This window comes from Ciconia boyciana, chromosome 1 (genome assembly GCF_034638445.1).
Source record: "Ciconia boyciana chromosome 1, ASM3463844v1, whole genome shotgun sequence".
Classification (NCBI taxonomy): domain Eukaryota; kingdom Metazoa; phylum Chordata; class Aves; order Ciconiiformes; family Ciconiidae; genus Ciconia; species Ciconia boyciana.
This window is the reverse complement of record NC_132934.1, coordinates 86342154-86356232: the sequence shown is the minus strand read 5'-3', so window position 1 is coordinate 86356232 and position 14079 is coordinate 86342154. Positions and strand designations below refer to the sequence as shown.

Genomic DNA, 14079 nt, shown 5'->3' with positions numbered 1-14079 from the left:
GTTGAACAGGAGCCAGCAATGTGCCCTTGCCACAAAGAAAGCTAATGGTATCCTGGGCTGCATTGGGAGGAGTGCTGCCAGCAGGTCGAGGGAGGTGATGTCTCCCTTCTACTCAGCTCTGGTGAGGCCACACCTGGAGTCCTGTGTCCACTTCTGGGCTCCCCAGTACAAGAGAGGCATGGACATACTGGAGAGAATCCACCAAAGAGCCACGAAGATGATTAAGGGACTGGAGTATCTCTCGTATGAGGAGAGGCTGAGAGAGCTGGGACTGTTCAGCCTGGAGACGACAAGGCTTGCAGGGATCTTATCAGTGTGCACAAATACTTGAAGGGAGGGTGCAAAGAGGACAGAGACAGGTTCTTTTCAGTGGTGCCCAGTGGCAGGCCCAGAGGCAATGGGCACAAACTGAAACACAGGAGGTTCCCTCTGAACACAAGGAAACACTTTTTACTATGAAGGTGACTGAGCGCTGGAGCAGCTTACCCAGAGGAAGCGTGGAGTCTCCAACCTTGGAGAAATTCATAAGTGTTCTGGATGTAGTCCTGGGCAACCTGCTTGAGGTGACCCGGCTTGAGCAGGGGTGTTGGAGAAGATGTCCTCCAGAGGTCTCTTCCAAGTTCAGCCATTCTGTGATTTCCCTTAAACATATGCAAATTAAAATGTCTGGATAGATCCCTGTGGTCTTGGGTTCCCCACTGCCAGACCTTTCATCACATACATGTTTGTGGGTGTACAGGGAACAATGAATGGAAAGTTCTTGACACTAGGCTACACCTCGTTTCAGATGTTCAGAAGTGAAATTAGAATAGGATTGGCAGGTTCCCTCTGAGGGAGGAAACTGAGAAAAGAGCTTAAAGGAGACAGAGAAAAGTGTAAAGAAAAACAATAAGGAAGAGTCTCACCTGCCCAGTTCAACTCACATGACAGAAAAGGCAGCTGAAGAACTATGGAGTGGAATCCATAGCAACTTAGGAGGAAAGATCTCTCCACAATGATTATTTTTGTATTGTTTAGTGAAAAAAAATAATGACTACATAAACCTATAATCTCACGCTGGTATTTCCAGGAGGTATGGCAGGTACAGAGAAAGGATCATGCTTTGAAACTCTCATTCTACCCCTGGGTATTTCTACTTCCAGAAGAAAAACAGCAAAATAAAATCATACAGCATACTGCAAGTAAAGCTGATTTGCAGAGATTAAATATGATTCACATCTTCCCCACCTTCCTAATGAAAAGATAGTTGAAAAAAAAAAAAAAAAAAAAAAGAAAATACTATGACCTAAAATTTTTAATTACTTATATTTTACATTTGCAATTTTGGCCAATAAAGCTGGACTGACTACAGTAGACACTACCTGGCCTCCATGTAGCTAAAGAATGGCCTCCAGGGGCAGGGACTGCAGCTATCACACACCTTTTGCTTCCACCTAAACTCTAACTCCTGCCTCTGCATCCGGTCAGGGAGCTGCTTACATTCATGAGCACCTTCATCCCTTTCCAAAATTGCCTAAGATATGCTAACTCACTGCACTCAGAACTTTAGCCCACAGATGGCAACAATAATTTTTCCCATGATATGGAGCTTTTCCTGGCATTGCCTCAGTCCAGTCACTCTATAAATAGTATATTAAAGGTCAAGTTGGGAGGAAAGAGAAAAAAGTCTCCTGGCAATCTAAATAGGCAAAAGCCACTTCCTTTTATTCCAGCAGTTAAGGCTAAGCTGTCTTTCCACACACAGACAGAATCCAGCTCTCATTTGTTTCTGACGGATCCCTTTTTTCACACCATGAGATTTTTAAGTTTTCATGTACCTTACATTCCCTTCTTAATGCAGATCATGGCATCATGTCCACTTGCTGTGGTCCTACAATTTCTGCTGATGACTACTGTGCTCACTGGAGACATAGCAAATACCCAAGCAGAAGTAACCCCACCATCACTAGGACTAGCATGTTTTGCTTTAGTGAACATTACCATTTCAGGACGATCCCAGAGAAAGCCTGAAGAAGAGCAGCTTCTCCAGAAACACCTCCCCTGTGTGCCTGCAGAACAACTTCACACAAAGTACCAACACCAGTTAAGCCACAGGCCTTGTCACTGCGGGTAGTACAACTTGATCATCCCCCAGGCACCAGTACTTTCCAAGAAAACACAGATTTAGCTCTCATTGATTCACAACATCCAGTGCAAGGACAGAGGGCTGCAGAGCTAGTACCTCAGGGGGCAGAGCAAACTGCCACTTCCCATCAAGTCAAGGTTACTATGAAAGGAGCAGGCAGAGTTCGGAGTGCGCAAGCGCTTTTCTCTCAGCTTGTCTCAGTCATTTTTCATATCTTGACACAGTGTCAGGATGCCACAACAGTTCAGCTGGGCACAGCTCATCTCAGAGACACTGACCCAATTTTCCTCAGCTCCACCCTACAACACTCGCCCCTGTGTTGCTGTATTTGCCTGACTGCTCACTGGAGACAAGTTCCACCTGGGAGGCCAGAGGAGCAGTTTCTGACAGACTTCTAACATTAACAAGTATCAAAACCAGCAGAGAAAAGTACTGGAATCATGGAGTGTGGGGGTGAGGGGGGTGAAGAAAACAAAAATGGGGAGGGGACAGACCAAGGACCAAAGAAGTTAAGAGAGATAAAGAGGCATTGAAAAGCTCACTTAGACAATAAGGGCAGAGAGGAAATATTCCGAGAGCAAAACAAAATACAGAAAGGCGAGAGGGACCAAGAAGGGCACTCAGAAACTTCAACAGAGCTTTATGTACCCCCAGCACTGTTTTTAGGGAATGTGATACATGTGACACTCCGACTTTTTGTACCCAGATATGATTTGGAACTGAGCTGGGACATAGGAAGACATTTAGAAGAGCATAAAATTGCTCTCTTCTTGACTGAGACAAGTGATCTGTTTCTTATATGGGAGTTCTGCTCCCAGGTGTACTGTGGGGCAGTAAGAATGAAGACTATCAAAAGTATGTGAGAGTATTGCAAATGAACAGAGTGTCAAAGCTGGCATTGGAGTCAAACTGGGAGGGATGAATGGACATAGCTGAATTTGAGGCCTAGGGAAAACTGGATGTGCAGAGCTACAGAGGACCTCAAATGAGAATGACTCTAGGCAAAGCAGAATCAGCATGCAGTTTAAAAGAGAAGATAACTGGTATGGGCCATGCCACTTGCTTTAACTAGATAATAGGAGGCACTCCTAGAATAAGCCTTGAACTGAATCAGCTGGAAAGAGAGATGGAGTTTGGCAGTTACAGAGAGCTGGATGATGGAAAGGATTTAATAATTGATAATACTGTAGAAATACGATTTAGACATTACTCTCTTATAATGCAAGAAAGATGGCATAATTAGTATGCAGAAGACACACTAGAAAAGAAAAATCTAAGTAACTTCTAGATAAAACACTCCTTTTTTTTTCCGCAGAAATAAGCCTATGACTAGCTTATGGTGATAGGAAGTAATTTCCCACTGGGGCAGGCTATTCCATAGTGACTGTTACTGTGTATCTTTCATCTTGTCCTGAATAAGGTGGGATCAGCCAGAGTTAGAAGCAAGGCATGGTGAAGCTATAGGGCCCTAGGCTGATCTAGAGTTTCATAGTTTCTACAACTGTTGAGGTGGGGAAGAGATAGTGGAAAATGAAAGAAACATAAGGAGAGAAGAGTGTGGCTTTTGGGTTTTTTAAATGGAAAAGGAGAGCATCAAATCAGCTGAGATAAAATAAATTAAGTCACTAAGAACTGTTTCCTGCTGAACTGTTGATAGGAGATCAGTTGAGTAAGGGATTTTTAGGTAAAAGAGGTGGAGCTGAAGCAATTACTAGCTAGTTATATTTTGGGAGGACTGCCAGGGAATGGGCTGTGTGAAGAAAAAAAGGCAAAACAAGAGAGGAAAGATTTGGGCAGGGGAAGGATGGAATATGAGTAGAGAGCAACCACTGGATATAGGAAAAGCAGCAACTACTTGAAAAGCACCAAAATGTATGTGCATGTAGCAGGATAAGGCGGGAGAAGCTGATAAAAGGAGCAATATGTAAGAAAAAAAAAACATATAGGTAATATAGCACAAGGAACCAAACATTATTATCAACTGTGAGTTTACCTCAAATTTAAAGCTCTTTACTCAGGAGAGGCTAAGACACTGGGTTTGTTCATTTTAAAAAAGGGAAGGCTAGGGTGGGGGGGAACTTATGGCCACCTAAAGGGAGGATAGAAAGAAGGCATAGACACAAGGTGGTAGAACATGAGACAAAAGACACAAGCTGTAAAAATCTCATATTACATCTTATTACAATCTCCTTCTAGATAGGAAAAAAAAATTTCACCATGGGTTTCATCAAACATTGGAACAGTTGCCCAGGGACATTGTGGAATCTTCACCTTTAGGAATAATGAAAACTAGACTAGAATAGGCCCTGAATGACCTAACCCAATTTGGTCCTGTTTTGAGCATGGGGTTGGAGCAGATGACTTCCACAGGTCCCTGCAATGTAAATTATTCTATGGTTTTAAAGGAAGCATCTTTTAAGTGATTAAAATCCAAGAAAAGCTTACTGTGGGGTTTTTTTTTTGGCTACTAGTACATGCATATTTTTAGCAAACTTCTGAAGCTCATGCTTTAACATAAATCTTAATATATCCTCAGCCTCACGTACTGAAAAAAGTTTATCCAGGCTGGTGAGGAAGGGCATCTCTTAATAACACAAAAATAATCATGTAATATTCTTCCCAAATGAGCCCTCAAACAGCTGTGTGCATAGTTACTAGCTCCTGCAGTTATCAGTAATACAGATGTGATTCCTTCTGCAATCAGAAGGGACTACATATGGCCACAGGACATGAGCAATTTTATGGAATCCTCTTCTCCATCTGACTTCTTAGTACACCCTTCTATCCTACAGAAGAGCCAATTACAGCTACTACAGAAGACAGGCAGACCTTTTGCTTCCTCAATACTCTCAGAAACATTCAGGGAAAGAAGAGAGAAGAAGCCATGTGCTGGGTTAAACTTGGCAAGCAGCCAAATACCCACCCAGCCACTCTGTCACTCCCCCTCCTCAGCAAGACACAGGGAGAAAATAGGATGAGAAAGCTTGCGGGTAGAGATAGACAGGGAGATTGTTTACCAGTTAGTATCACAGGCAAAATAGACTTGGCTTAGGGAAAATTAATTTAATTTATTGCTGATTAAAATAGATTTGGGTAATGAGAAAACAAAAACAAACATTAAAACAACACCTTTCCTCCTCCCTTTCCCAAGCTCAACTTAGTTCTTGTCACTCCAAACTCTTCTACTCCAGCCAAGCATCACAGGGTAGGATATGGGGTGTGCAGTTTCTCTCTGTCACTCCTTCCCTCTCACACTTTTCCTCTGCCCCAGTGTGGGCTCTCCACAAGCCACAGTTCCTTCAGGAAATATCCATCTGCTCCGGCATGGGGTCCTCCACAGGCTGCAGTGGCGGATATCTGCTCTGGCATGGACTCTTCCACAAGCTGCAGAGAATATCTGCTCCAGCACCTGGAGTACCTCTCCTCCTCCCTCTCTGACCTTGGTGTTCCCTCTGCTGTTTCTCACTCTTTTTGTTCCCTCCTCCTCTCTCTGGCTGGTGTTTTCTGCCTCTCCTTAAATATGTTTGTACAGAGGTGCCACACATGGGGCTAATGGTCTGTCCTGTGGTGGGTCCGTTGCAGAGCTGTCTGGAAAAAGCTGTGTCTGGCATGGGACAGCCCCTGCCCTCTTGCCACAGAGGCCACCCCATCAGCCCCCACCACTACCAGAACCTTGTCACATAAATCCAATACAGCATGATACCCAACAAGGAGATAGCAGTCCAAGTCCAACAAGGGGACTTCAACAAGGGTGCAAAGACCTGGCCCCAATCTCATGATTGAAATAGCTCCCTCCACTCTATCCCTTTCTAAATATGGTTCCATCTATGTTTTTATGCTATAGTCCCATGATCTCTCCCTCAGACATCAAAGCTGGATAAAGGGAGAAAAGTCAGTCCTCTGAACTACAGAAACAGCAGGTGGGTGGCTGGAGGGTAATTGCAGATGTAGGGGTATACTGATACAGTAATGGCACATTTTCAGTGATGTGGACAAAGATCATATTGGGTACTGCTATTGGGACTGAGTAGAAAAACAGACATGGAGCTTGATTGGCAGAACTGTCTTGGAATTAATTTGCATTTGGACTTGAAAGAAAAAAAATATAAACTCTGTATTATTAAATTAATAGTTCTATTTCAGTGATTTTTCAAGCTAAGAGCTCACCTTTCTTCTTCATTTGGAAGTCAGCTTAGCACTTTATCAAGTAGTCACTTCTCTTTTTTCTCCACATTGTCATTTTTTAAATACTTTTAAGAATGTCTCAGTCATGAACTCTAAGTATTATTTTCAAAAGCATCTGGTAACTTAAATCCCATGTGACTTTTAGCTAAAATGCGATGATAAGCAGTGGGCAGTGAATCCCAAGAAATACACTATATTGTAAAATGGTTTGTGGGGATGAAATCTGGGAACAACTGTTTTCAGTAATGAATCTATTGATCTGAGAGAAGATGTGGGACAACAGCCAATCCATCCAGAATTTTGCGAACCAGTAGCCTACGATGGCCTAATCACCCAGAACTTTCAATTTCTGGCCTTCTATGTGGAAAAACACTTACAGTTGCAGGAAACCTTGCAAGGCAAGGCACCATGTGTGTATACATCTACAGAAAGAAAAGGAGCTTCGGTCCCAACCTTCCTTTTTCCTCTGTAAACTGCCATTCTCCTTTCTGACTGTTGAGCATGACAAAAAGTCTACTTGGATAAGTGAAAAGTGAATCCCACACACACCACATCCCACATCACCTAGAGGGCTTACCAAAGGATGCTGTTTCACTCTTCTATTTAGCTGGAGAAATTGGCCATATAGTAAGAAACAGCAGACAGTCTTATGAAACTAATGAAGGAAAGTATCTTAACTCATGGCAGGGGGCAGGAAAAAAAGGGCTTTCTATCTTATCTGCTCAGAATGGTTCTTGTCAGATTCTTTGTTCTAAATAAAGAGGTAACAGCTGGTCCAGGAAGGGCTCCACAGGCTTCCATATGGTGAGGAGGAAGGCAATGCCTACACACTCTTCTACTAAAGTATAAGAAGGATCCTTCCTTCCCCTTTCTATCGTTGGCTCATTCTTCAGTCTTATTAAAGATGATCTGCAGGATCATCAGTAGAAATCTGCCCTGAGGCTATTGCTTTTGTTCTGTTTTTCATATAGAACACTGCAGCAACTCTGTATCACAGTGTACTTCTGTTCTTAGGAAGAAGGGAGAACATACAGAGGAGTCCTGGAAAGGACTCCATGCAAAGAAACACTAAGCAAGGGGACAAACTACGCTAGCTGAACGTGGCTCCATTCAGACAAGACAGCAACTTATTGTTAGCAGGAGAAGAGATCAGGAATGGTGATCAAGCCAGAGGAGTTTAGGAGAAACACGAGGAGAAAAAATACCTTCTAACATTATGGTTCATTATTTGGTTGCCTTTGGCTGTTCTAAGCTGTTCATGGAATCTCAGGAAGTAAATGATGGGAACAGTGTTTTGTAGTTTCATAGACTGTCATTCATTGGTTATTCCTTAAAATATTTACCATTTTCATCTATCTCCAGCTTCTGTGATAATGGGGCTGCAAGGGAGTATCAGCTTTCATTGAATGCTACAAAAAAGGGAAGATAGATTTTTAAAAAATCCCTATTTTTATTTGCCAAGCCTAATTTCCATATTTTTTGAGTGCTTAAGACTACTATCTGATAATAAATTATTGACTGGCAGTTTTCCTGGATTGTGAACTAGTCATGCTACTGAGGCAGACAACAAAGCTGGTGCCATATAGATATAGTCTGAGCTTTCTGTCTCAAGAGCAGCACTATATGAATGTAGTTACATTTATTTCAGGATGAGCAGGATAAAGGCGCATACATTTTAATAATTCTCAAAGCTTAAACAAATAAAAAGCACTTACCAATATTAATTGCTTTATAAGTCTCCAGCACAACGAACTGTATTTTAATAAAGTTATTTTGCATGACCCCAATCACTTCACGAAACAGGAATTTAAGGTAAGATACTGACAACCATTAACTATCCATTGCATTTGCACTTGGTGTTAACCAGAATATTCGTACTATCAATATCCCAGTCAAACTCTTACTTGGATAAATAACAATCCAACTTTAAAATTGTGCCTGCAACCAAACGTAGGTTCCACATTACATTTCATTTTTTAGACTACTAAGTGTGGTGCAGGAACATTTTACATCACTGAGAGATCTTGAGTAGATGCATATCGAAACCAAGGAAGCACCAGAAGAACATTATACACAAAATTACACAACCAACATAAGCAGTCTGGTCTTGAGACAGTCACGACATTAGACTGGGTGCTCAGGCTTGGACAGATTTTGGCCCAATACTATTACTGGGTGATACGTAATTTATTCTAATTCCTCCTACAAGCATTTCACAGAAAACACCATGGGCCCCAGGGCAGAGAGCACATTAGAGGTAATGATAATACCATTATGACAGTTTTTTCTTAACAAGCCAGGCTCATAGATCCTTGCTGCATGTTCCCTGTCCCATGACTAGACTGCTGCCATTTCCCCTTTCTTTTTTTTATCACTAGTTCCAACAGCACTAGCAAAAGGGCCCAAACTAGTTAGGATGGTAGAGTGTATTAGCTCTGGGCTCATCTTTCCTCCATGTGGCATCCCTCCTCTAATGCTGTTGCCTCTTGGGAAAGAAGTGGAACTATGTTAGAGTTGGCTAGTTACAACTCCTGCTAATTCTGTGTATGTAGCGTAACAGGCTGTTTCTGGTGGCAGCTTGAACTAAGGCCTGAGTGGAGTTTCCAACCATGTTCTTAGCACCAAGAAGTGGTCGCTCCAACTCCAGTCTGAGGCACTAAAAGTGTTAGAAGAGGCTGCTAGTAAGCATTCTCTGTGAGAAATTATTTAATATCCTAGCTCTGTGAACTTTTGGCAAATGCCAAATATTACTAATACAGAGAACCAACAAAGAAGTGGCTGCCTAAAGGGTCGGGAAAAAGACTCTTACCTTGGCAGGCTCGTTCATCATCAACAGGCTGGTAGCCAGCCTTGCAGGTGCATCGTCCAATGGCCACCATCCACTCCCCTTCTCCATTGCAGTGCAACCGAACACCTGAAGACCCAGTCATGCTTGTCTCTTCAGCATTTGGTACACACGTCCCTGGTGACTCCACCAGTGAGGTCCTCTCCCCTCCAGCGAAAGTTTCAGGGAAGGAGGCAAATCCTTTCACCACAGCTGGGCACTTGTAGAAAAAGACTTGGACTGCCACCAGGGACATGCAGGCTCCTGAGTCCTGGAAGGCCAGGTAGAAGCCATGCTTGGTGAGTGGCCCAAAGCTACGTACTTTAACATTCATCTTTACCACCTTCCCAGTGCTGTCCACCTGGGAAAAGCTTTCATCAGCTGCAATAGTATCCACTTTGGTCCAGGGGCCCTCATGCCACTCTGGCAGTTCCTGAGAGGCTATGTCAGCCTCTGACTGGTGGTAGTAGAGTGTGAAAGTCTCCTTGCAAGAAGAGGCCACAGTGCGCATGCTGGCACAGTCTCTCACAGAGAAACGGAGGCGGACGTGGACTCGGTGGGCTCCGCGTCGCTCTATGAAGTGAGTACGCAACCAGTTATTCTGACCTGGTTCAGCCACATTACAGACTTCAAAGGTTCGGATCAGGCGCTTCTTGTCATCCAGGACACTTACCTCATCCCACTATAATGGATATATGGGAGAGAAAAGGAAGAAGAAATAGTGAAAAACAAATGGATTCAGTGCTCAGCTGCACCAAAAATACAGGACAGGCCTTCTTCTTCCCCTCCCTTCTCCTTGCCATGCCTACGACAAGAACCTGCTGATGGCATGTGCAGCACAGCACTCTAGACCGGACAAAGTATGACCCTATAAAGAAGAGCTGTTAAAGCCTGCAAGTTAAGAACTGTTGTGACAGAAAACATAATCCATGCAAACCTGTCACATGGCATTGAGAATCTTAAAATCAGAGAGTCACACTTTCTTCCCTCCTATTTCCCCATCTCTCATGTCCAGAGACAAGACTCACAACACAAACAAATGAGACAGAGAAACAAGACACTGTTCTTTGGAGAAAACATGAAAGCAGAAGTCCCTTCTACCCAACGTTATCACAGTTGGAGCTGTGCTCTGCCATGTCCGATGCACACAAGCCAACTCAGCATAGCCCCTACGGGGGCAGGTCCAGGATCTGTTTTGTGCCAGGAGGAAGGCACAAGGGAGGGATAGGAAGGGGTGGAAGCATTGGAGCTGTAAGAGAAACTCCTCCTTACCCTTTCAGCTAGCTTTACAGAATAGGTACAAGGCCCTGGGTATGACAGACAAAGCACATAATGAGATACAAGAGAAAGAACCTGTGCAAGCACTCTCACCAAGGTCAGATCGACCAACTCCTCACAACAAGACCTGCATTAAGACCAGTGCTGAGAAGAAACAGCAGCAAGTTGTCATTGGTGACTCCCTCCTGTGTGAAACAGAAGCACCTGTTTCCAGACTGGACCCTCTTTTCAGGGAAGTTTGCTGCCTCCCTGGTGCCTGGATTAGGGATGTCACCAGATAATGGAAGAGCTTAGTACAGCCTTCAGACTATTATCCACTCCTGCTCTTTCATGTGGGTACTCATGTTGCAACAAAAAGTCTAAGGTCAATCAAAAGAGATTTCAGGACCCTGGGAAGAATGCTAAAAAAATCAGGAGCACAGGTAGTGTTTTCCTCAATCCTCCCAGTAATGGGGAGAGACTTCGGAAGAAACAGGAGATCCCAAGATACCAATACCTGGCTTCAGGACTGGTGCCTCTGCCAAAACTTTTGGTTTTATAACCATGGAAAAGTCTTCAAGGCACAAGGTATGCCAAGGCCTGACAGGATCCACCTGTCCTCATGGGGGAAATGTGTCTTTGTTCATAAGCTGGGGGACTGGAGGCTTTAATCTAGAATCGAAGGGGGAAAGTCACCAACAGGAGAGCTGAAGGCAAGCCAAGGGTTGGCATGGTAAGCCTGAGGGTGGCAATTCTAGTGGGAACATCTATGCTGCTCCTGGGAGCATGGAGGGCTCAGGAGCACATCTGAAATGCTTGTACACCAATGCACACAGTATGAGAAACAAACAGGATGAACGGGAAGCATTGGTCAGTTCCCAGAGCTATGATATCATTGGTATTAGTGAGACTTGGTGGAATGAGTTCCACAATTGGAGTCCTGGGATGGAGGGCTACAGGCTGTTCAGGAGGGATAGGCAGAGCAGGGGAGGTAGAGGAGTTGCACTGTACGTAAGGGAGAGGTTTGATTGTACAGCCCTTACAGTTAGTGATGATGTGGTTGAGAGCCTCTGGGTGAGGATTAGGGGGACAGAAAACAAAAGAGATGTTGTAGTGGGTGTCTACTACTGATCGCCCAGCCAGGATGTTAGCACTGATGAGTTATTCTACAGGCAATTAGGAGAAATCTCTGGATTGGTAGCCCTTGTCCTTATGGGACATTTCAACTTCCCAGACATCAGCTGGGAATACCATACTGCTGCGATGAGCAAGTATGGGAAATTCCAGAAGTTTGGGGAAGAAAACTTCTTGTCACAAGTACTCAGTGAGCCAACTAGGAAAGATGCCCTCCTAGACTTGCTTTTTGTGAATAGAGAAGCACTTGTGGGAGATGTGATGGTAGGTGGCTGTCTTGGCTGCAGTGATCATGAAATAGTTGAGTTTAAAGTTTTTGGTGTAATGAGAAAAAAAGGACAGCAGATTTTCTACCCTGGATTTCCAGAGAGCAAATGTTAAGCTATTCAGGGAGCTACTTAGAAGTATCCCCTGGGAATTTGCTTTTCAGGGCTTAGGAATCCATGATTGCTGGTCCGTTTTTAAGAACCACCTTCTAGAAGAACAGGACCAGGCAATTCCAGCGTGTTAGAAGACCAAGTGGGGCAGAAGACCATCTTGGCTGAACAGGGAACTCCTCGTGGAGCTCAAGAGCAAAAAAGAAATTGTATGATCTCTGGAAGCAAGGTCAAGCTTTACAGGAAGATTACAGAGCTGTGGTTCGTATATGCAGGGAAAAGACACAAAAGGCCAAAGCTCAACTAGAGTTGAAACTGGCCAGTGTTGTGTCAGACAAAAACAAAGGCTTTTTAAAGTATGTTAATAGCAAGAGGAGGTCTAAAGAAAACATTGGACAGATACTTAAGATGGTCACCTGACTAATAGGGAGGAAGAAAAAGCAGAGGCATTCAATGCTTTTTTTGCCTCAGTCTTTAATAATACTGATAGACCTTGGACTGCCCAGTCCCCTGAGTTGGAGGACCACAAATGCAGAACAGTGACTTTCCATTTGTGGACACTGAAATTGTAAAGGACCAGTTGTATCAGCTGAATGTTCATGGGGTCTGATGGGATTCATCCCAGAGTACTGAAGGAGCCAGTGGATGTTACGGCAGGACCCCTCTCAATCATCTACCAAAGGTCTTGGGAGTCTAGGGAGGTCCCTACTCACTGGAAGCTAGCCAATGTCATTCAAATTTACAAGAAGGGCATGAGGGAAGACCCAGGAAACTACAGACCTGTTAGTCTAACCTCAGTTCCTGGAAAAATTATGGAGAAGATCATACTGGGTACCATTGAAAGGCATTTAAAGAACAACGCAATCATCAGGCACAGTCAACATGGGTTCACAAAGGGAAAGTCCTGTCTAGCTAATTTGATATCCTTCTATGATAGGGTCAGCCACCTAGTGGATGAAGGAAAGGCAATGGATGTAGATTTTCTGGATTTTAGTAAGGCTTTTGATACTGTCCCTCACAGCATCCTTCTGGACAACTTGTCCAGCTGTGGGATGAGCAGGTACACTGGGTGAGGAACTTGCTGAGCAGAAGGGCTCAAAGGGTTGTAGTGAATGGGGCTACATCTGGCTGGCGACTGGTCACCAGCAGTGTTCCTCAGGGCTCAATTCTAGGGCCAGTTCTGTTCAATATATCAACAACCTGGATGCAAGAGTTGAATGCACCATTATCAAGTTTGCTGATGATACCAAACTGGGAGGCGCTGTTGACTCTCTTGAGGGACCGGAGGCCTTGCAGAGGGATCTAGATAGACTGGAGCATTGGGCAATCATCAATGGCATGAAATTTAACAAAAAGAAATGCTGGATTCTGCACCTGCGAGAGAGGAATGCCAGACACAAGTATAAACTGGGAGAGGAGCGGCTGGAGAGCAGCCCTGCAGAAAGGGACCTGGGGTGCTGGTTGATAGCAGGCTCAATATGAGTCAGCAGTGTGCCCTGGCAGCCAAGAAGGCAAACCACAACCTGGCGTGCATTAAACACAGCATAACCAGCCAGTCAAAAGAGGTGATCATCCCGCTGTATTCAGTGTTGGTGCGGCCTCACCTTGAGTACTGTGTGCAGTTCTGGGCCCCACACTTTATAAAGGCTGTTAAGGTACTCAAATGCATCCAGAGGAGGGCAACAAAGCTGGTGAAAGGGCTGGAAGGCATGTCCTATGGGGCTAACAGCTAAGGACACCAGGTTTGTCTAGTCTGGAGAAAAGGAGGCTGAGGGACGACCTCATTGCTCTCTACAGCTTCCAGAGGAGGGGACATGGAGAGGGAGGTGATGATCTCTTCTCCCTGGTATCCAGTGATAGGATGTGTAGGAAAGCTGTGTCAGGGAAGGTTCAGACTTGACATTAGGAAACATTTATTTAGTGAGAGGATGGTCAAACACTGGAACAGGCTTCCTAGAGAGGTGGTCAATGCCCCAAGCCTGCCAGTGTTTGAGGCATTTGGACAATGCCCTTAACAATATGCTTTAACTTTTGATCAGCCATGAAGTGGTCAGGCAGTTGGACTAGATGATCATTGTAGGTCCCTTCCAACTAAAATATTCTATTCTGTTCTATTCTGTTCTATTCTATTCTATTCTATTTAGTCCGGTGGGGGTACGGCTGGAGACCTCATGAGT

General features: G+C 44.2%; 1 protein-coding gene across 7 annotated transcripts in view; it reads right to left on the bottom strand.

Moving 5' to 3' along the window:
- Positions 1 to 14079, bottom strand: part of LOC140659369 (ephrin type-B receptor 5) — an 80380-nt gene that overhangs the window by 36882 nt on the left and 29419 nt on the right. For all 7 annotated transcript variants that reach the window (XM_072878988.1, XM_072878970.1, XM_072879016.1 and 4 more), the window contains one exon: positions 9120 to 9816. In XM_072878988.1, the coding sequence (XP_072735089.1) occupies positions 9120 to 9816 (697 nt within the window). The remainder of the gene's footprint in view (positions 1 to 9119; positions 9817 to 14079) is intronic.